This window comes from Hydra vulgaris, chromosome 05, assembly GCF_038396675.1.
Source record: "Hydra vulgaris chromosome 05, alternate assembly HydraT2T_AEP".
Classification (NCBI taxonomy): domain Eukaryota; kingdom Metazoa; phylum Cnidaria; class Hydrozoa; order Anthoathecata; family Hydridae; genus Hydra; species Hydra vulgaris.
Genome location: NC_088924.1, coordinates 12,872,969 through 12,898,488, shown reverse-complemented (window position 1 = coordinate 12,898,488; position 25,520 = coordinate 12,872,969). Strand labels below are relative to the sequence as shown.

The 25,520-nt window shown below is 29.8% G+C and overlaps 1 protein-coding gene across 1 annotated transcript; it reads right to left on the bottom strand.

Moving 5' to 3' along the window:
• Positions 1-16,426: 16,426 nt before the first annotated feature.
• LOC136080586 (uncharacterized) lies at positions 16,427-22,135 on the bottom strand. The gene is made up of 5 exons (XM_065797412.1): positions 20,281-22,135; positions 20,048-20,162; positions 17,169-19,928; positions 16,923-17,059; positions 16,427-16,741 (listed from the first exon to the last, which is right to left on the bottom strand). Exons 1-5 carry the CDS (start codon positions 20,476-20,478, stop codon positions 16,523-16,525), a joined length of 3,429 nt encoding a protein of 1,142 aa, XP_065653484.1. The 5' UTR covers positions 20,479-22,135; the 3' UTR covers positions 16,427-16,522.
• Positions 22,136-25,520: the final 3,385 nt, after the last annotated feature.

Sequence of the window (25,520 nt, the reverse complement as noted above, 5' to 3'; positions counted from 1 at the left end):
TATATATTTTAAATCGATTATATAATAATATCGATAATAGAGTTTCAAATATAGTGATAAATTTTTATTTTTTCCGAAGTAAGTGCGCATTTTTATTTTTAAAGTTTGTTGCATCAACTTTTATTTTTATTTTATTCCACCAGAAGAGTTTGTTATTCAGATCCGCGATTTTAAAAAGTTATATGATTTGAAATTAAAGAAATTTAAATCCACGTTTTTAAAGTTTTATAAAGTTTGTTAAATAACTTTTTAGTATCGGCAACTATTTAACTAAAATTTATAATAAAAGTAAATATATCTTAATAAAAAGTGATTCTTTGGACATATAAAGGGTTTTAGTAAAAAAAAAAGATCAAAATAATTTTGTCCACCATATGTCTAATATCCGGCCCACTGTGCAGTGGCTGGTCAACTTCAATTCAGATAAAATTCAATTTTATTCAACCAATCGTTATCGCAATAATTTAGATCTTCCTATATTTATGAACGGTAATGTACTCAATGAGTCATATACTCTTCATCTTTTAGGATTATATATGATGCCCTTTCTCTTTTAGACAAGGTGCAGAAACGCCATGTAAACATAGTTGGACCTGCTCTTGCAGCTGGCCTGCAACCATTATCACATCGTCGTTATGTTGCTTCTCTTTCTCTTTTCTAAAAATACTATAATGGGCACTGCTCTAAAGAGCTAGCGTCTCTTGTACCATCTACTAAAGTTCATTCTCGTGTTACTCGTCATTCAATTAAGTCTCATCCTTTTTCTGTGACTGTTCCTAAGTGCTCCAAAAACTCTTATTCGTCTAGTTTTTTTCCTCAAACATCAGTTTTTTTGAATTCGCTTCCTTCATCTTGCTTTCCTAATTCATACAATTTGCAATCCTTTAAGTTGTCTGTCAATTGTTATCTTGCTCTACAATCTTCGTTTTTTCCCTTCCAGTAACTTCCAACTTTAACTAATCGTTGCTTGCAGCCTTGTTGGAAGCGATGTTTAAAAAAAAAATGATATCGAATGACTTTTATTATTTTGACATTATTTAGTGAGAAGCATAAAAACTACACCAAAAACATATTCAGAGATGCGGCTAATAATATTTGTACCTAAAAACCCTACGGCGGATCAATTGATGCACCCTATAGAAAACGTGCGTATGCATAAAAATTTTTGTTAAATAAATAAGGTTATTTGTAATGTTTATATATATTTGACAAGCAATTTCCACAAACATATTTCTTACAATTTGCACATTCTGTTGATGTCAGATTACGTTTGCAGTCTGTTTTTATCTGCCACCTCGGGTTGAAAATTGTGTATTACTGTTGGTAGCTAGTGTGGTAATACAGTTGGCAACAACTAGAGATTTTCGGTGAATATTTTTTGCTTCTGTTAACTGTTCAGATTAAGTGTAAAGAAACTTTCGTCTCGAAATTTTTTTTTGTGTAACTATTTTAAAAATTATCCCAACGTTTACACCGGTCAAGTCCAAAAATTGAAAAAAACAGCAAGCGGTCAGCTCTGCACCCAGATTTTGTTGACATTTGTCGTCACATTGAATCTAACATATCATCTCCACATTTATTTGCATTGTAATAAAGTGTTCCCTCTCGTTTTTTCTTCCCATCAATTTGCTTAGTTGCCCCTTCATGAAGGGTTGATAAAAAAATTACAATTTTCTTTTTCTTTGGAGAGGACTTCTTTTTCTTTGCCTTGGAGACAATCAAGTTCAATGGTCTGTTTATGTAGAAAGTTGAATCGTAAAGTGGTAGTGAATCAAATGCTGGAATTTTCTTTCTAATATTAACTATTTTCTTTCTATTATTAACTATTTTCTAATATTAACTATATTCTTTCTAATATTAACTGTTTAACTATTTCAACAGTTGACGTTTTCTTTTTCAAAAGTTTTTTTGCAAAATCAACACTTGTAAAAAAGTTATCTGTTACCCGCGGCCTAAATAAGGTTCCATTAGTGGCATGACCACATGAGTACTCAAATTTTCTTCTCGACTTTCATTTTTACCAAGATACGGTTTGATACTGAGACAAGATTTCGTCTTTAGATCACCTAAAATTCAGAATTTAATTCCAAACTTGTCCAGTTTATTGGGCATATACTGTGTAATGCAACACCGAGCTTAGTTGGGAACAAGTGCTGACCAGTTGTTAAAGATTCCTCAGGTATATTGCACTTTTGACTGTTTTCTACAAATCTTGTCAGCACCCATGACATAAGAGCAATTTTATCATTTTGAAGGAGCTCTCTACGTTCTGAATGCATATCAAGTCTAATTTTTTTCATGATGTCTTCAAATCGAGCATGCAACATCGTTTCTATAAAAGCTTTGTTTCCATATTTTACAGACAATAGGAATTTAACTGGAAAATTTTTTGCGTTCATTATCCGCAAAGATATATTAGGCCTATGAAAGCATCAAGTTCAATGTCGCTTATATTTTATCCTTCATTTGATAAATCGGCAGGTAAAACAGTACATTTTTTGATAAAGCGTGTGAATCTCTCATTAATAATTAGTCTACATGCATCAATAAGTGTCAAAATACTACAGCAATAAGAAGTTGTTAGTAAGTTGTTTGCAGTAAGTACATTCTGAGTTTGAAATCTTCTAGTAACCTCAACTTTTGACACAATAATCCATTTTACATAATTTCTACGAGTTTTAACAGTTAAATCATTACTCTCACCGCATGAATTTTCTTAAACGTCATCACCTTTCTGAATTGTAAATAAAAGCATTACTTTCATCGTCATCAGAAAGATTATCTTCAACAACATCTGCCTTGTCATTTTCTTTTGTTGATTCATCACCACTGTCAATTTCCGCGAGTTCTTGAAATATGAACAAACACTGTTGTGTTGACACTCGTTTTGGACGTTGATACATAACTGATTAGTCAATTGATAGAGGATGTGCTGAAACAGAGGTTTTTGTTGATGAAGCACCATCGGCGTCTGCTGAACTTAAGCGTTTCATTTTAATTTCAATTGCTGTTATGATATTTTTTCTACAGATTAATATAGTAGTAAGTTTCATACTGTAAAGCAGTAATATTAGTGTACTTGTGGTGGCAGCATATTTATTACAAATATGCGGAAACAATATTTTGTTTTATTCTCTAATATTTTTTTTTTATTTCATTTTTTATTTGGGTTTAAATAATCTGTATAATTATGCTAGTAATTCAGCTTTAGGCAAATCATGCCACTAAACTTTTACTTAGAGTAAAAAGCGCCGTAATTTGGGCATATATCATATGTATATATATGTAGGATAAAAAAAATTTATATTTTTTATATAATTTACATCAAAATTAACAGTTTTAACTGTTAGTTTCATAAATTTAAGCAAAAAAATAAGACTAAATGCATATAAATATTAAGTTGGATCAATTCCACTTTACTTCAAATATAGGTTGGATCAATTCAAATCCACTTTGGGGTTTCTAGGTATATAAAAAATCTGGGGGTTCTAGTGTTAACAAACGTGTACAAATACGGCGCATACAATTTAAAATTTTCTCCGATTTACAAACTCACGAGCGGAACTGTATTTTTAATTTTCGTTGGTGTTTTTGGACCCCTCCCTCCTTGCGTTGGTATTTTTTTAATAGGAGTTTAAATCCCAAAAAATTTTAACATAATTCCTTTGATCATTAAATGTTTAAAGGCAGGGCTATTCAACAAAATTTGATTGGGCCAAAAAGCTACAAAAAATGGGTTTTGGGGTCAGAGGGGTGGACAATCGATATCCATTATGGTGACAGCGTCATAAGTTCCCCTGCAGGATTTGTGACTGAGCCCCATTTGCCAATCCATTTTAGGCATTTAATATCAAATAGAGCTCACTTTAAATCTCTATAAAATGTTATTTATTAAACAATAAAAAAACAAATCAAACAAAAAATATGCTATTTTAAATTACTTAAACAAAAATTCTAAATGTTTTGTTATTGCAAATTAATTAGAAAAATAAAATTTAACTATAAATTAATTCGTGTTTCATTTAAAATAAATGTAATGTAAAATTTATAATCAAATCAATCAGAAAAATTTCTGTTTTTTGCAGCTACTTTATTAAAGTTTTCAATTAAAATATCAAAACAGTTCTCATGCAATCTTGCAACCTCTCTATGCGTAATGAACTTCGAGTGTTTGTCTTGATGGCATTCATGTGCAAAAAACCTTATATACAACTGTCGAACCAAACATTGTGAGTATATACATATATATATATATATATATATATATATATATATATATATATATATATATATATATATATATATATAAATATATATATATATATTTATTAAATATATATAAATATATACTCACAATATGTGTATATATATATATGTGTGTGTGTGTGTGTGTGTGTGTGTGTGTGTGTGTGTGTGTGTGTGTATATATATATACATATATATATATATATATATATATATATATACATATATATATATATATATATATATATATATACAGGGTCGGACTGGCGAGGAGAGATGGGGTTTCTCCCTCCCCCTCCCAGGCCCCTGCTATGTCTAATAGTCCTGGGCCCCTCTTAAAATTAAGATACACAAGTAATTATTATTTTTCGCTACATTTTAAGAAAAAACTATGTGGTTATATATAAATATATATATATATATATATATATATATATATATATATCAATATATCATTATATATGTATATATATATATATATATATATATATATATATATATATATATATATATATATATATATATATATATATATATGTAAATAAACACAGGGGCGGATCCAGCATTTTTTGATCTTTGGTAAAGCTAACTTTTTGACTTGGAGCAAACTCCAAACATTTATATATTTATACTTATGTCAAATAAAGATGCTTTGTAAAAATTGCAATATTGGAGCCTGGGAACTGAAAAAAACAAAACTTTTACCCCCTGCCCTTAGCGTGAAAGCATCAAGTTGATGAAATATATTTTGCACTATTTTCAATTGGATTTATATCCACCAATAAATTTTAAATTTCATTGAAGAATATTTTAGCGTTCAAAATTTATCGCTATATAAAGTTTAAACCCCCCTCAATATAAAATGATTGAAAATTTTATATGGTCATAATTTTTGAACGCTAAAAAATTACAGTATTGGACAAAACATTTGCAACCAACATCGAACAATGCTAAAAAGTGTTCCTAATTTTACATGTCTTAAAAACGAAACGAACTATACTACCACAGCAAACAGTTCAGGAGTCTGGAGTCATAGCATGCCGTGACATGAGCAATTAGCTGACAGGTGACAGCAGACAGGCAGAATTTCGTTGACAAGTGCCATTTTGCAGTGGACAAAACAAGTGCAACTTTTTTGGTTTGTTTCATTTTCTTAAGTCTGGTCCGTGTCAACGTCACGGAAGTTTTTTAATAATTAAAGGAAGTTTCCAGAAGTTTCCAGAAGCATGCAGAAGCTTCCAGAAGTTTCCAGAAGAAGCATCTGGAAGCATCCAGTAGCATCCAGAAATATCCAGAAACATTCAGAAGCATCCAGACGCATCCAGAAGCTTCCAGAAGCATCGAAAAGAAGCATCTAGAATCTTCCAGAACAGGTTCACACAGCTTCATTTTACTATATAAGAGACATGTAAATCGACATGTAATTCAGTCAGTATATGGAAGTCAATCAGTCAGTATTATCAAGACAGTTTATCGAAGTGAGTTTTATCAAAGTGTTTTATCGAAGAACATCAATACAAGAAGTGAAATACAACAAGTGTTTCATTACATCAATACAGTCCACATCCAATCAAGGCGTTGTGTTCCACAGAGCATTATTGTATCATCACAAAGTAAATGTAACACGGTAAGCCTTGAGAAGCGTGATTATTAATTTTTATTATTTTTATGACTTTAAGTGCAAAAATGGCTCCCGACAGTCTTGGATTGGAACTTAGAAAGAAAATTATTGGCGATTACGTAAGTGGAATGTCACAAAAAAGTATTTGTGATAAATATCGCGTGAAAAAATGGACCGTATCAAGACTATGTACCAAATATCGTTCTACGGGGAAGTTGGCAGCAGATAGCAAAGGTGGAAGACCGCGTTCCACCACTTCTAAAGAGGATTCTATGATCTTCAGATCCGTCAAGAAGGGTCCCTGGATATCATCAGTTGAGATACAAAAGATATTAGAGCTGCCTGTATCGGACCGAACAATCAGACGGCGTGCTCTTAAAGCCGGATTGTTTTCTTGACGCCCTGCAAAGAAACCGCTGATTTCACTAAAAAACCAGAAGAAAAGACTCCTGTTTGCTACATCTCATATTGACTGGAATGTGCAGAAATAGCGAACTGTCCTGTTTAGTGATGAATCGAAGTTCAACATCATTGGGAGCGATGGCATTTGCAGTGTAGTCAAGCAGTGGTTTCAAGACAACCACCTATCGATGATGGATTAGCCGCCTCAATCTCTGGATTTTAACCCTATTGAGAACCTGTGGGAGATCGTCAACCGCAGATTTAATCGTGAAGGTGTTCGTAATAAGGATCAACTGTTTGAACAAATCCAAAAGGCCTGGGCAACGATTCCACAAAGTTTCATTGATCACCTGATCGAATCTATGCCTCGAAGATGCAAGGCTGTGATCGGCAACAAAGGATTTGCCACGAAATATTGATAGCGAAATAGAGCTTGGTCAACATTATGTCGAGTTGTACTTGTTTCGTCCAGAAGGAAATCAACTTTTTTTTAATACTTTTGATTAATTTATTAATTTTCGTGTTCAAATAATGAACTTTGTGATGAATAAAACTTGAAGAACGTTGTCTCTAAACAGTTACATAGTTATTTCTCTAAATTGAAAAAATGCAGCCATTTTATATAAAGAAACTAAATTAGTATAATTTGGTTGCACTCGTTTTGTCCGATACTGTATATATATATTTATAAATATATATATATAAATATATATATATATATATATATATATATATATATATATATATAATATATATACATATATGTATATATATATATATATATATATTTATATATATATATATATATATATATATATATATATATATATATATATATATATATATATATATATGTTGATACAAATAGTTAAGAAGAAAATATAATATTAATAGATACTAATAGTCACAAAAGGTCATAAAAAGAAGATATTTAAATACAAATTTACAATTAAATATATGATATCATATTCAACAAATAATATATTAAGATTACATATAATATTTAAAAATACAAGCAGTTAAATAATCAGATATAATGCTTAAAAAGCAATTTTTGTAAACACAAATAAAAATTAATCCGTAAGATTTAAAACGTAAATTTTTGTTTGACACTGAAATGAATTTAAAGATTTTATCATATTTAAATTGCCTTTCAGAAAAGAGTTCCATAGCTTGGGACCTCTATAAGTTATACTATATTCTGTGTATTGGTTTACTTTTTTAGGTAATTTATATGTGTTACTTTGATTTATTCTTAAGAAATACTTCTCATTCAGATTTTCATTAAATTTACTTACAAAGATTTCAGACGTTAGATTATTGGTATATTTATATATAAAGATCAGGTAATGGTAAATATTTATCTGATATATGTTCATCATTTTCATATCCATCATTAAAGGTTTAGTGTGGTCCCCCCTTTTTTTGTTGTATATAATTCTACAAGCATGTTTTTGTAAGGAAAGAATTTTTTTAAGTTTTGTTGGTTGACAACTTGCCCACGTAATATTTGCATAAGCAATGTAACAATCGATTAAGTTGAAGTATATGAGCTTTAGACATGTGAATTTATGTATGGGCGAGTTCGATACATAATACTAATGGTTCTACTAACTTTTGACTGTATATATTTTACATGTGGGAGCCATGATAAATGATTATCCACCATAACTCCTAAAAACTTTATAGTTTCTTGTTTTTTAGTTTGTTTATAATTTATAATAAGTTTTGGCAGTTTTAGAGGAACGTTTTCTTCTTGTGTTTTTTATGAAACATGGTATGTTGTGTTTTTTCAACGTTAAGAGAAAGTTTATTTGACCTGAACCAATCATTTACTTTTTCTAATTCAATGTTCATGTCAGCATAAAGTTGATTAATATTGCAGTTAGATAAAAATAGATTTGTATCGTCTGCAAACATGATAGCATTTAGTTTTACTGATGCATTATTAAAATCATTAACATAAATTAAAAATAAGAGCGGTCCTAGAATCGATCCTTGAGGCACTCCACACAGAATATTCAGTATTCCGGATTTCTTGTTTTGAACATGTTGTTTTCTATTAGATAGATAACCTTTTATTTAATGATATAGTTTATTGTATACCCCGTACCATTTTAGTTTTTCTAACAGAATAAAGTGATCAGCGGTATCGAATGCCTTGGATAAATCTATGAATAGTCCGAGAGTGAACTTATCATTTTGAAAACCATCAGTTATTTTGTCGACTAATTCAATAATGGCATGTTCTGGTGAATGTTTTTTTTTTGAAATCCGAATTGTTTTGGATTAAAAAGATAATTTTTTGTAAAATAATCAAATATTCTATTATAAACTACACGTTCGAAGATTTTTGAGAAAACAGAAAGTACCGATATGGGTCTATAATTTGATACGTTGGCACGATCATTATTTTTATAAATTGGGTATACTCTTGCAAGCTTAAGTATATCAGGAAATACTCCTTGATCTAAAGATTGTTTGACTATGTGGAACAAAGGTTTTGTGACGCTTTTTTTTGTTAGATATAAGGATATTACTGGGAATTTCATCAAATCCTGGAGATTTATTTTTTTTAAAGAAAAATAAGCTGCGTCAAGTTCAAGAAAAGTTGAAGCACTATCATACATTGCTTCATCTGTTGATTTTTTTAGATATGTCTTAAATGACGAAGAAGTTGGTATAATTTTGTTTGCGAGACTAATCCCAACATTTGTAAAGTATTTATTAAACTCGTTAGATATTTTATAAGGACACAATATATCTGATTTAATAATATAAATTCTTTGAGGTAATACTGAACTTTTTGTTTGACTTCGGCCCATTATGTCGTTAATAAATGACCATGTTTTTTTAACATCAAACTTGGAATTGCTAATCTGTTTACTCTTATACATTTTTTTTTGTATTTTTAAGAAGATGTTCATAAAAACTCTTATAATTTTTTTATATTTTCTCATTCTCTGGACTTTTATTTTTTAAGAGTTTGTTCTATAGTTTTTTGTTTTTTTTAAAACACTTTAAAAGTGTTTTATTCATCGAAGGGTTATTAAGTGCTTTTGTTTTAATTTGTATTTCTTCATATGGACTTCGTCGAATATCGCTAAAAATTTAGCTAAAAAAATACTAAAAGCTTCGTTTGTATTATGATAATTATAGACATCATTTCAATTTTCTAAATTTAATTTATTCGATAGTTTATTTGTATTATTGATGGTTAAGTTACGTTTTTTTAAGTTTGTAAACTTTGTCTGAGTATCAATAAATTTTTTTTAATAATAATGTAGATCGAGAAATGATCGCTTATATCTGGTTTTAAAAATGCCTGACTGAAATGATGTTTCTAAGTAATTGTTAATAAATATATTATCAATTGCTGTTTTTGAGGTTTTATTCACTCGAGTAGGTTTATTGATTACTGGCAAGACATTGTATCTAAACAACATTTCAAAAAACGATTTTCTTTTTGGAAAGTTGTGGTAATTCAGAGCGTTTAAATTTATATCACCGGTTATACATAATTGTTTTTTTTCTTTATTTATTTTCAGAACACAATTTTCAATAAAATTTTGAAACAATCTGATTTCTCCACATGGTGGACGGTAAACACATCCAATTATAGTATTTTTATTTTTGTTATTAATTATTTCAATAAAAAGACTTTCATACTTTTCTTTTACTAAGCATAATTGTTTTTTTATCTTGAATATATATTTTTCAAGTATGTAAAATCCTAGTCCTCCACCTTTTTTATGATTTCCTCGTGGTTGGCTAATTAATTTGTAATTTGGCAATCTATAATTAAAATTTGATTCAATCGGGCTATCTGTTTCATACCATGTCTCTGACAGAGCTATGACGTCGAACGTGTAGTTTACAATATTTAAAAATTCTTTAAATTTTTGAAAGTTTTGACTCATGCTTTTTATGTTTAAATGTAATATAGAAAAAGAATTAATATCTTTTTTTATTTTAAAATTATAAGGATCAAAATATGAGGTATTCATTAAATTCATTTCAGTTTCTTCAATAATATTTCAATTATCTTCAGAAAAATAAGGACAATCCTCAAAAGCATCAAAATTAAATTTTTCAAAATCTTCATTAGAGATGATAAGCAAAATTTCATATTCTGAGAATAGCGGGCTTTGGCGTTAGAGAAAGCCTTTTTATAATGGTTTCTACCAATAGTAAACAGATGCCTGTTTTCTAGAGAGTTGTTTTTTTGATAGATATAAAAGTAATGGTTACGTCTTGCAGCAGCACAATGATAGGAAAACCATGGAAAAGAATGAAGCTTGACTTAGAGTTGTTGAGAGGGAATAAAAGATTCCATGCTGGCCTGACTCCATGAAGCTACGCAAGAAACACATTTGTCAGCAAGAAGATGGATTAAAAGAGAGGATTTGGTCAATTTGATCAGAAACAACATTAAAATCAGTGCAATCTTGTGATGAGGGAGAGCAATATAGAACAAAAAAAAGACAAAAGAGTGAAGTGGTGCTAAACGAAAGCATATAAAAGAATAGTCGGTGGATTCAAACAAATGGGTGAATTCTTACGAATGTATATGCCCTAGCCATGCATGTAACTTTTGGAGTCTTTACGAATTAAAGGAAGATAACCATCAACACTAAAATCACATGATAAGACAACCGAACACAAAATAGTCTCACAAAGAACAAGTAGGTCTGGTGAACTTTGCAAGAGATAAGACTCAACAGAAGAAAAGTTACTTTGAAGACCACGAATATTAGTGAATGATAGGTTTAGAGATTTTACAGAGAGAATTACAACTGATTACATTGAAACTACTATACCTTGTAAAAATAACTTTAAGAGGTTGTACAAATTTTAAACTTTGTAATAATGATACTGGTAATATTGATACAGCACGATTGTCTGCAGGAGCATCTCAGATGCAATCACAGCATCAGAAATGCAGATTCTTATACCATTCTTATATTATTCTACCCCAGAGGTGAGAACAACAAGTTGATAAATACTTTTTTGTACTATTTTCAACTAGACTTATATTCACCGAGAAATTTTAAGTTTCATAATATACAGTATCGGACAAAACGAGTGCAACCAAATTATACTAATTTAGTTTCTTTATATAAAATGGCTGCATTTTTTCAATTTAGAGAAATAACTATGTAACTGTTTAGAGACAACGTTCTTCAAGTTTTATTCATCACAAAGTTCATTATTTGAACACGAAAATTAATAAATTAATCAAAAGTATTAAAAAAAAGTTGATTTCCTTCTGGACAAAACAAGTACAACTCGACATAATGTTGACCAAGCTCTATTTCGCTATCAATATTTCGTGGCAAATCCTTTGTTGCCGATCACAGCCTTGCATCTTCGAGGCATAGATTCGATCAGGTGATCAATGAAACTTTGTGGAATCGCTGCCCAGGCCTTTTGGATTTGTTCAAACAGTTGATCCTTATTACGAACACCTTCACGATTAATTCTGCGGTTGACGATCTCCCACAGGTTCTCAATAGGGTTAAAATCCAGAGATTGAGGCGGCTAATCCATCATCGATAGGTGGTTGTCTTGAAACCACTGCTTGACTACTTTTGCAGTGTGTTTCGGATCGTTGTCTTGCTGAAAAACTCATTTTGTTGGCATATTCCATTCAGCATGAGGTAACATAACATCTTTCAGAATGTTTTTATACATGAAACGGTCCATTATTCCATCGTTTCGATGTATTGGACCTAGACCGTTAGCAGAAAAACACCCCCAGACCATTACATTGCCTCCACCATGCTTCGCGGTCTTATGGCAGTAACGTAAATCGAGGCGTTTTCCGGCCGGTCGACGTACACTGCAAATGCCATCGCTCCCAATGATGTTGAACTTCGATTCATCACTAAACAGGACAGTTCGCTATTTCTGCACATTCCAGTCAATATGAGATGTAGCAAACAGGAGTCTTTTCTTCTGGTTTTTTAGTGAAATCAGCGGTTTCTTTGCAGGGCGTCAAGAAAACAATCCGGCTTTAAGAGCACGCCGTCTGATTGTTCGGTCCGATACAGGCAGCTCTAATATCTTTTGTATCTCAACTGATGATATCCAGGGACCCTTCTTGACGGATCTGAAGATCATAGAATCCTCTTTAGAAGTGGTGGAACGCGGTCTTCCACCTTTGCTATCTGCTGCCAACTTCCCCGTAGAACGATATTTGGTACATAGTCTTGATACGGTCCATTTTTTCACGCGATATTTATCACAAATACTTTTTTGTGACATTCCACTTACGTAATCGCCAATAATTTTCTTTCTAAGTTCCAATCCAAGACTGTCGGGAGCCATTTTTGCACTTAAAGTCATAAAAATAATAAAAATTAATAATCACGCTTCTCAAGGCTTACCGTGTTACATTTACTTTGTGATGATACAATAATGCTCTGTGGAACACAACGCCTTGATTGGATGTGGACTGTATTGATGTAATGAAACACTTGTTGTATTTCACTTCTTGTATTGATGTTCTTCGATAAAACACTTTGATAAAACTCACTTCGATAAACTGTCTTGATAATACTGACTGATTGACTTCCATATACTGACTGAATTACATGTCGATTTACATGTCTCTTATATAGTAAAATGAAGCTGTGTGAACCTGTTCTGGAAGATTCTAGATGCTTCTTTTCGATGCTTCTGGAAGCTTCTGGATGCGTCTGGATGCTTCTGAATGTTTCTGGATATTTCTGGATGCTACTGGATGCTTCCAGATGCTTCTTCTGGAAACTTCTGGAAGCTTCTGCATGCTTCTGGAAACTTCTGGAAACTTCCTTTAATTATTAAAAAACTTCCGTGACGTTGACACGGACCAGACTTAAGAAAATGAAACAAACCAAAAAAGTTGCACTTGTTTTGTCCACTGCAAAATGGCACTTGTCAACGAAATTTTGCCTGTGTGCTGTCACCTGTCAGCTAATTGCTCATGTCATGGCATGCTATGACTCCAGACTCCTGAACTGTTTGCTGTGGTAGTATAGTTCGTTTCGTTTTTAAGACATGTAAAATTAGGAACACTTTTTAGGATTGTTCGATGTTGGTTGCAAATGTTTTGTCCAATACTGTATATATTAAATAAAAATTTTTCACTTTTTCAATATTATATCTTCTTTTTTGACTAATTGAGAGTGTTTGTACTTTTAATTGGTACATCTTCTTTTTTTCTATTTTTATTCTTAAATATTATATCTTCTTTTTTTTTATTTCCTTTTTTTTTTCTCCTAAAATTTCTACTTGACTTATTAAGCATATATTACTATTATTGTTATGATTTGTAAGGGCTCTATGAAAAGATTAGGTTGGTATCTTGCCATCCATATCTTCTTTGAGCCCCTGTCTGTTTATTATTTACACATTTGTAATTATATTTTTTTTTTTGTGAAAAGGAATTGTAATTTGTATAAACAGCAAAATAAAAGAAAATTAAAAATAAAATTAAAAAAAGTAAAAATTAAAAAAAATAAGGCTCTCGTTACTTCTGGAGAATCTTTAACAGTATCAATTATAAATACGAACCTGTTATTCCACCTATCCACCTATATTGTATTGTTCAGATTTTGTCACCTTTTTTCCTAAAGACAAAGGTGAGTTGTTTGCTAAGAACTTCTTATCAATATCGCGTTCTACCTGATATTGCTTCTATTGATCTATTATATTGATCTATTGCTTGACATTCGCATCACTCCAGCTTTTGTATCTAAAAGTAATTTCCTGCTTAGACTCTTCTACAGCTGGTGGTCCGGACAACATACCTGTTTTAGCCTTGGACAAGTAATTTCCGGCGCTGTCGTCTATACAAAACTATTTAACAAGTGCTTACCAGTCATATTTTCCAGCCTGCTGGAAAGCAGCATATCTTATCCCTATTTTCAAAAGTTCCGGAAAGCATTCTAATAATAGTTTTGAAAAAAAGTAATGTTCAAATTATTTAAACTTGTTTACATTACTGAATAATACAACTCAGCATGCTGTTAACAAAAAATCAGTAATATATCAAGTTGGCTGTGTCTTCAAAACTGTCAAGCCTTACTCTTATTATATTTGATCTGTGGCAAGTGGAAAAAGAATTTTGAAGCAAGATGAATATTTTTAAGGTTTGGAATATAGATTGTATGTTTTCTAGTGATACCAATACATAGTCCTGTTTTATGATAACAGTTTAGATTTTGGCGAAAATGATAAATTCGTTTCAAGTTTTTATAATTTTGTTTTGATAAATAAAGCGATACAATGGAAAACAGTTCATTATATTAAAAACGAGCAGTTTTTGTATATCATCATACTACATCATATTACAGTATAACAAATACATATTACATATACGAACATGAATCAAAATTAGGACCAGTACTGTTTCTGGTTTTCATTAACGATCTGTCGAATTAAGACATAAACTCTATTAAACTTTACATTAATGACAGTAAAGTAGTACATAAAAAATCCTAATGACTTAATAAACATTGCCAAAATGATATAAATAATATAAAGTCATGAGCATCTATTTCGTTCTCAAAAACTAATTATGAAAAATAAAAGATATGAATATTAAAAAAAAAATCTAAATACTACATTTTTGATGTCTGCAAGTATGATTATACATTCTGATGCTTAATGTGACTTGAAAATTATGGATCAATCGGATCTAATATGGTACCCACAGGTTGACTCTTTTATTTGTAAACTAAACAGTATCATAAAAAAAACAATTAAATTCCAAATTTAAACACAGTAGAAAAGTTCTATACAATGTTTATAAGTCTAAATATTGAATTTGTAGTTTAGCCATGATCAAAATTGAGAAGATCAAAATAAGGGCAACCAAACTAGCATCTATAATTCAAAAACTTTGTTATGAAGCAAGGTTGATATTATGAAACGAACAACAGTAGAAGAACATAGACTACATTTAGATTTTAATCAAAAATCAAAGTTAGTATAAAATAAATAAGTTGTTAGTATAAAATAAATAAAGAATAAAATAAATTGTATTAAAACTCGTCATCAAAATACATCAAAAAAGGCCCACAGTTACAACGACACAAACTCATTTGCAGAAATTTATTATAAGAAAAAGTGAAAGGTTCACTGAAGTTTATACAGATAAAATATTTTTTTATCTTTATAAAATATTTTTATCTCCTTTTTTTCAACAACCAAATATAGGCTCGTCAAGATATAAAGTTTATATAACAATTTTAATCAACGTTAATTAAACAGAAAACTGTTGAAAAAAATTATAAAATACTCACACATTTTTATAGTTGCGACAGCCAATGTAAGACGATTAATAATAAACGAAATTATATAAAACGTCTGTTTAAAGGGGTTAATTTATTTCGGTGAGGGTTTGAGTAATTTAAATCCCCGACTAATCCATTTCGCCATTTTTTTAAGAGCCATTTTCTGATAAAATCAGGCAAAAGTAGTGTCGGCTCAAAAGTGATATCTTTTAATCGCGCTCAATTTTATATACAGTAATGGTAATAGGGTAAAAAAGAAGCCTGTAAATTTTTTTTTTTTAAATATTTCTAGTTCCTGAGTTATGGTCGGTCAAACTTTTGCCCTTTTAATACTTGGAAAGTCACTTTTGGGGTTTTATGATTTTTAAACTAAGATTAAAAGCAATGAGACCACTGCACCCTAAGTTTCTTTTCATATTATGGAAGTATAGGTAGAACTTTAAAAAAAAAAATCAAAAAAACTGAGGACAATCCTTCCTTTGTCTAAAAATCATAAGCTGAAATCACACATTTTTGAATTTGGGGCCTACTTTAAATACATTTATCTCGGAGCGTAAAAAGTGCCCGCGACTTATCTCATTCTTTTTTGAAAGAGTATCTCATTTTTATTTGAATGGTCTAGAGAAACTGAGAGGATATTGTTTACAAAAAAACTTATGAGTCATCAAAGTGTCAAAAAATGTTTTAATTAGCGTTCAAATATCAGCCATTATGGGAAATGGGAAAGGTCCCAAGATTGAAGATACAGATTTTCTATTACTTCATATTACAATTTATTTAATGCGAAAAAAAAACTTAGGGGGTAATATTTCATTGTTATAATAACTCCATCACAAAAAGTTAAATTTTTTATATATTTAAAAAAAACAACCGAATGTAGCAGCGGAATTAATCAATATATTATATGATGTCCTTATCTTATTATGCCATTGTTTGCGTCATAAATCAGTTTTACATATCTATATCTTTGATTTTAATGCATTGTTGCTTGAAATGCTTTTTGGGCTTTTTCAAATTGATCATCCCTAAGCTTATAGTCTCCAGACTGTTTTAACGGTAAAGGTGGTAGAATTCCACAAATGATTTCACTGTCTTTGTACTTTATAACATCAGGAAAAGCTGGCCACTTAAAAAGGTTCTTGACTGCAGAAGCATACTTCATACAGCTCACATTGTAACCATCACTGAGAACCTAATATGAGTAATGATTTTTCTAATTTGAAAAATAGTTTGAAAAATCTGATTCTCATTTGACAAAAGTAAAACTTCGTTTAAATTTAGTGACACATTTAATATGATCAAATAATGTTAAAAAAAAATGTTTTTATTTAAATGAAAAACATTTTTTTAAACATTGAATGAAAATGAAGTACCTCATTTACAATCCCAGGATACCAATTGCCCATATAAATAACAACAATCCAATCGTTTTCATGCCATGCACTAGATAAATCAATGGCAATGCTTATAAATTCCTTTTCAAATTCTTCATTTTCTAATTCTTCTAGATCTAAGGAAAGAAAAATATAAATATTTATACAAACACTTGTACAAATATTTATATATTACAAAATAATATTAAAATATATATTCATGAGAGTAGATATAAAAATTATTACCTTGATCTGCTGTCTCTTCTTCTTCGTTATCCGCATTAGCACTACCAACATCAATTGGTTCATTTAATCTTTTGTCTTTTTTTAGCCTGCTCCAACGTGAAAATAGTGATCTTATTTGCTGAGTTGTTACGTATTCTGAGACTTGAAGCTCTTTTCTTATCAAAAGGTGCACCTGCTCTGGACTAAACTTTTTTCCAGATACTTCACCTTCCATAAAGAGTTTATATAATACATCTTTTTGTCTCATACTATACCGGAAGGTACTGCGTGTAGGTAAAGCCCAACCTTTAACATATTTGCTAATGTCAGAACATTCTTCTTCAATTACCTCCTGTTGTGAGTTTGGTTTATAACTATGTAAGTTTGACTGAACTTGCATCTTCATTATGAAACTCTGTCTCACGTTATCCATTCCTGATTTTAAAGTGCTAATAATGTGTCTTCCCAACATCATGTGTTCTTCTAGTTCTTCTGATGTATGGAATGATCCATTACAAAATGGCTCAGTGCAAAAGTGAAACAAATTTAGTAATCTATCTTCGCGAAACTTTTCTTTCATATTGCTTTTAAAAACTCTTGTTTTCTTTTCAGTATCACTATATGGGTGTGTTAAAAACATCTGCAGATCAAAATTGACATTGGAATATTCTTGTTTAACTCCATCGCCAACTGCATAGTATCGCCACATTGTCATATAATTATGAAAGAACTCAAACGAATGATACTGACTTATTTTAGCTATTTTTGTTCCGCTCAACTTGCTTTTTCCCTTTATAGTGGCAACACCAACAGCAGAATTTTTCAGCCCATGTCCGTAATGTAAAGCAGTATAAATGTCCTCTGCACACATCAAATCGTTACCAGCGTCAACAAAGCTACGAATCAATGACTTTGCTCCGGCAGCTTCTCTGTCGCACTGATCCTTGCCACGACAAGGTTCGTTGTAATCGTAGCGCTTAAGCTGTATTTGGTTATTTTTGCACAACATAAAAAGAGCTTCCATTATAAAGTTGCCATGGTACGATGAAGCATTGTCGGATTTTGCAAAGAGTTTATTAACACCAGAATGGTCATGCTTAAACTTCGGAAGAACTAATTGGGCAATTGATAGTGTTTCCGATAAACCTTGCTCACACCTATAAAGAGCTGTAAAATAGACCTTTTTATGTAAAATATTATTTTTCTTAGTGAAGAAAATGTCTACATGCAGTGACATCCCCTTTTTTCCAAAATATTCTTTTTGACCTTCCCTGAATTTGGATGGTAGAACTTTTTGGCAATAGTCTTTCAACCAAAATCCAGTTTCTTCATCAAGATTTTCAAAAGCAAAAACTTTGGCTTTTTTCTGTTGACAATCACGCATTAAATGTTTTTTATAATCAATGATGTCTTTTTCAGCAATTTCAATATCATAAATAATATCCTCGTCGGCTGAATTACTTGATGCTAATCTTTTTATCTCAACTAAGGATTTGTTTAAATTTTCACACTCATAACAAATCTTATCATTAGGTGCTATTGAAATCTGTTGCAATTGCTTGTCGGTTATATCACTCAAAGCAAATATTGGGCAGTGGGAGATAGAATTAGGGTAGGTCGCACTGCAGTTAAACTGGAAATTAGTTTTGTAATATCGTTTGCTGCGTTCAAATAAATTACTCAGCTCTCTATTCTGGTACTTTAAAGATAAATCTTGCAACATAGAGAAACCATTCATAGCTGCAGCAGTAATATCATCCAGTCCCGCTAAACATTTTTGTTGAGATGGTTTAACAGCATGAAGTATTCGCCACAAACTGCTTTCCGATAAAGGAGAGTAGTTCTCACTTCTGCAAACTTCATTATAAAATGCAATTGTATGACTCATTTTAGCTGTCAAAACTGCACGAGATATTTTACATACATCATTTGAGTCAAATTTAATTTTTGTGACTCCATATGCAACATCTTGAAGAAGGTTGCTGTTAAATATGAAATCGAGAAAATGTTCAGCTTTTTTCTGGTCTAGTCGATTTCGCGTAATTTCTTTTTCGACAGGAATAGTTATACCTATGCTAGCATTCTTCATTTTTCGTGCCTGGTCTATCTTGTATTTGGAGCACCCAAAAACTTTCATAAGTAACTTCTTAGTAAATTTTTCATGTTCAATTAAACACAGAACAATATGTTTACCCATAGAGTCACTTTCTTCATAAATTTTAACAAATTTTTTTAGATCATCAGGTACTGCATCATTGTCTGAAGTTTCCGAAGATCTATTTAAAACAATTGAGATAAAGTCTTCACTCTGATCTGGGGCAACAGCTTCAGCAAACCTCTTTGCAAGCTGTACCTTGGCTCTTTCAAATTTTCTTCGTAAATTATTTTTGGTTCCATTGCTGAGATCAGCTATCATTTTATTCTTTATCTGAAACTGAAAAGGGCTGATGTGGAGTGCTTCTGATAGGTTGTTACCAGTAGATGTAGCACCTTCAACCTTTTCTCCAGAAAGTAAAATTTCTTTAGGCTCAAAATCAAAATCAGTTGTGTCCTCAACCAACTCTTTGTTAGTGGCAGTACTTGTTTTAGTTTGAATAAGAATGCGCTCCGACTTAAGGTGATTGTGACAAAATACGGAACCTACAGGAACATTTTTGTTGTAATATTTTGAAACATTTATTGACATATTTATTGAAACACTTCTTACAGATGGTGATTTTTTACCAACACTTAGTTCATGCATTGGATGACAGCATCTTCTTGGAGGAACCCAGCCAATACCTTGAATTTTAACAAAAATCAAAATTTGAAATTTTTATTTAAATATTTCAAATTTATTATATATTATTTAGTAATTAAATTTTGTTATTGTTGAAATACGGTTGTAAGCAAATTCTTACCAAAGTTAAATCTATGGTAAGGACAAATATAGTCGTTATCAGAAAGTGATATGCACCCTCGGTTTTCTATAAGAGACTTTTCTGTCCATTCTGTCTCGTGGTGCGCCTTTAAAACCTAAAAACATAAAACTTAGATATTATGCAATGTAAACTGAGGGAATTAAACAACAATCATTTTACACTACTATATGATGCTAACAGGTTTTTTTTTTACTGCTAAGAGCATTTCTTACTTTAATTTTTACAAAGTGTGCTTTGACATCCAAAGTCAGATCTTGTATCTTGAATAACCTTTTTTTATTGAAACGAGGATATGGTCCACACTTGACATCATTAACTTTGCAAACATTTTCAATAACAACCTCTTGCTCTGACATATTTTTTGCAACTAAGTGTTTTTTTTTAAAGTACTTTAAGCATAAAATGCTCATTCTCTGTTCTGAATAATTCAGAAGGAAATGCTCAATAAACCATACTGAATAACTGTAAATTAAGAAATAATGTCTAACAGTAATTAATTATGTTCAATAAACATCAAGTTAAAAATGTTTACTGAAAAAAATTTATTTTCAAGTCCACAATCGTATAAATGAAAAAAAACAAAAAACAGATTTAGCATCATTTTGACGTAATATTATTTCAACAATGGAATATTACCCCCTAAGTTTTTTTTTTGCACTAACTAAATTGTAATATGGAGTAATAGAAAATTTATAAATTCAATCTTGGGACCTTTCCCATTTCCCATAATGGCTGATATTTGAACGCTAATTAAAACATTTTTTGACACTTTGATGACTCATAAGTTTTTTTGTAAACAATATCCTCTCAGTTTCTCTAGACCATTCAAATAAAAATGAGATACTCTTTCAAAAAAGAATAAGATAAATCACGGGCACTTTTTACGCTCCGAGATAAATGTATTTAAAGTAGGCCCCAAATTCAAAAATGTGTGATTTCAGCTTATGATTTTTAGACAAAGGAAGGATTGTCCTCAGTTTTTTTGATTTTTTTTTTTAAAGTTCTACCTATACTTCCATAATATGAAAAGAAACTTAGGGTGCAGTGGTCTCGTTGCTTTTAATCTTAGTTTAAAAATCATAAAACCCCAAAAGTGACTTTCCAAGTATTAAAAGGGCAAAAGTTTGACCGACCATAACTCAGGAACTAGAAATATTTAAAAAAAAAAACTTTACAGGCTTCTTTTTGATATTACAAACAACGCAATATGTAAAATTGAGAATGATTAAAAGATATCACTTTTGAGCATTGCCTGGTTTTCTCAGAAAATGGCTCTTAAATATTTTAACTCCCGGAGATAATTTGTTTCGAAATATATTAACTACTCGGTGTTATTCAGGGTTTATAAATTATTTAAATTCTTTTGTATAATGTTAAAAAAAACTTTTCTTGTTTTTATATAACTTTCAAACTTTTCTTATTTTCCTAATTGTGAATTTTTTTGAGTCTTTCAATCAATTCTTTTCAACAGCGTTAACTTAATTTTAATAATTTTTTTTTGAGAACCTAAATCTACTATAAATCCTTGCTCTAATTTATTCTAGTACATATTAATTGAACATAATTGTCGAAACACAACATTTCTATTAATTTACACAATAAGTATTAGAATTCTGCCCAAGAAAGGGCTTATAACTAGGAAAAAATGCCGATAAACAATCAGATCATATCATATTGTTAAACTCTGATGATAATTTTACCTAAAAACGTATATATTTAATCTTATTTAATCTTATTTAAATTTGGACAAGCAATCGTGATTTTATGGAATATTTAAAAAAAAAAAGCTGCTGTCTGGGTTTTTCGCTACAAATATTTTCATTTTACGTTACGGCATAATATAGCAATTTAACTGTTTACGTTTTTACACATTTCACAGACCTGATCATTTAACGGAAATATATCTTAGTCAGCAAAATGGCATATAGACGCTATAATATTTTAAAATCGCCTATAATATTTTAACTACACCGAGTAGGGAGTTTAAATGTTTCAAACAGGAGTAAATTTTTTAAGGAGTTAGTCCATTTCGTTACACCGGCCGAAATATAAATAAATTTAGTTTTGTTAAAAACGTGTGTTTTCTTCGTTTATCGATAAATTTATGACGCAGGTCTCTCTTCTTATAATGGCTCTTCTTCTTTTAAACAAGTATTGTGTTTGATTTTTTAAAAAAAACGTAACTGAGGGTGAAGCAAATATATAAACTAATGCATCAGTCCATAAAGACAGAAGGAAAAATAGGTTCGCGAATACATATAACTTAGGAACAGGCCTGTAGTAATCATAGGTCCATATTACGTCAGGTGTGCTTACCAAGAGTACAAATATTGTTAACAAAATACTTGTTATCAGCATTCCTTTGAATATACCTTTTCCTTTTTGGTTTGATCTGACACAAGTTTTTTGCTTTTGAAAAATTGTTAAGGCATATGTGTAGACAAAGGCGGAAAAGCAAATAATTATAAAATCGTAGCAAACATAATTAAGAGCAATGTTACGCAAAATTTTGCAATAAGACATAATGGAACTTAATAATGATACAATCCATACAAACGTAGCTGAAACAATCGTCTTTTTTTTGGACCAGAAGATTACGTATTTTATGTTCAGTTTTAAATGTAGGTATCTGTCGCATACCAACCAAAATGTAGCAAAATAAAATCCTGTATTAAAAGTTAATTCAAGCAAAATTAAAATCATATGATCTAAGTTTAAATTATACAGCCCATATACTAAGCTTAAGCATAAATCGATGAAGCAAAGTTGGATTAGTATGTACCGCTGTGTTAAGCTATAACCTTTTTTAAACTTTAGTAAAACAAACAATCCAAAACCATTTAGAACAAACCCTATGCAGCAAACAGTAAAATTTGCAGTGGAGACTATATCATTTTGCAGAACCATCTTTATAATAAAGCAAATTGCTAAAATTAAAGAAAAAAAATACTGTTCAAAGTTTACATAACTCGTATAACAAAATCTTCTATATATTAAGAGGAAAAATAATTCTTAAACTAAAATAATGATTTTTAAATTTAATTAAATTTAGCTGTAATTAAATATTTAAATATGTATTTAATGCTGTTTTATAATTCTTTTCTAATTTATAATACACTTTGTAACTCAGAAATGTATCTCAGAATTTTTTCACTACAATACAAGGAGTACCGGCAATAGCCTTCTGGCCGCCCTTAGCCAAAATATTTCGGCAGCCCTTGACAAATTTTTAAATTTGCTGGTAAATAGCATGAAAAATAATAATAAATCATATTAAAAAATAACAGATTGCAAAATAACAGATTTTATGTATTGTAATTAAATAAAACATAAAAAGGGTTTTCATAAAACATAAAAAAAAAACTCACATAAAACTTAAAAATAAATTTGTTGAAGTCTTTTTTTAAATAAATTGTTTTTTTATATTATCTATCTATGTTAGAAAATGAAAGTTCCTATAGAAAATCGAGTTTTCAATTGTTGGTATTGATTTGGTAACAGGGTTACTAAATCAATACAAGATTGCCATAAGCATGTTTTACCCAGAAGTAAGATTTTCAGATTTTAGACTTTATATTTTAGATCATAAGATTTCAAACTAAGAAACCAAAAGTTCATCGCGGTCACCAAGATAATTATACAAAGGATAATTCAAAAACTAGATGAAAATATTCAGATGATTATCTGTAAGTAACTTATTTTTTTATGTTGCAATTTGAGTTTAAATAAGTATTACGTAAAGGCTTTTTTTTTTTTTAAATAGGGTCATGAAGGAAAATGCCCATGCTGCTATATTGCCAATTTACCGGATAAGAAAGGAGATCTAAGCATATATGAATCAACATGCAGAGTTCCTCAAGAGTCTGGATCCTAGGACTTCTTTTATTTCTAATATACTTAAAAGATCTTAATGAAGCATCTAATTTAATGACATTTATAATAGTAAGTTACAATGAGACAAAAAAAAGAAATCGTGTCGTCAGCAAACGTAAATGTCATTTTATAAATTTATGTCATTGAACATAAATGTCTTTAAGCATAAATGTTATTAAATTTATTAATCAATATTAGGAGAAAATAGATTTAATTTAAACCATTCAGAAATTTAAATTAATTTTATGTTCTTACTATAAAGTAGTGTCGTTATGTTGCTATTTGTAAAACAGCGACACTAATTTATGAACATAGAATGATGACACTATTGTATGAACATAGAATTAATTAAAACTTCAGAATGGTTTAAACTAAATAAACTTTCTCAATATTGAAAAAAATATGGCCTCTTTTTCATCCAAACTACGAAAAACACCATTAAAAAGTAAATTTGCTTTATTTTATAGATGACATGTTAATTTAAAGTGCATTAGTTACAAACTTTTTGCGCGCTTTTATTTATGAAAATCTGACATAGAAAAGACACATTGAAAACAATCTACAAAAATTACCATAGGTATTGGAATACTATTTAAAAGCATGAGAAGCATGCTAAATAAACATTCTTTAATTTAGCTATACCACTCTTTTATTCATTGCCATCTAAACTATGCTAATCCGGCTTGACACAGTGTTAAGAAAAGTAAATTAAAACTACTTTATCGTCATCTTATCGCCACATTATCGCCAACAGAGACATATTGCACGACTTATTCATTTTTATCATCATTTTTGTCATGCTAAGCCTCTGTTAAATGAAATGATAATTCTTAATATATACAAACAATATTTTTAATGAATTGTTTTTATGTTTTAATGTAAAACCCACACATCTCTGATTTCTTTCCACAATTTATATTCTTTAAAAGTTAAAAATAAGTACAATTTTCGTAATGAAAATTTTATTTTTCAACCATTTTTCAAAATTAATTTTGATAAATTTTGTATTCATTTAGAGGAGAATTTTTACGGAACAAAATAGTTTTAAAATTTTTTGATTTTTCTTAAGAAAGGAACTTTTTTTTATAAAAAAATCATTTTCTCAATTAAAAACATTGTTATGAAATTTTAAGTTTGCTTTGTTTTATTATTAATACTCTTAATAAATCTTTTATCATAACTTCTACATACGAAACCTTTTATCCTAATTTATATATACCCTTACTTTCTTTACCTAACTTTTGTTTTGTAATACATGTTTGGTACGCATATGTATTATTTTAGGTACACCTTATATTTTATTCTGACGAGTTCTTATATTTAAACTATATAAATACTTACTTTGTGTATTTAATTTTTGTTAGTTAAATTTAAATTTGACTGGTTTATGTATTATTTTGTACGTATAACAAATATCTTGTATCTATCTCTTATATTCACGTAATTTATGCGTATAATAACGATAAATATATATTTGTATGCACTATTTATGTGTATTATTTATATATGTGCGCATTATATATATATATATATATATATATATATATATATATATATATATATATATATATATATATAT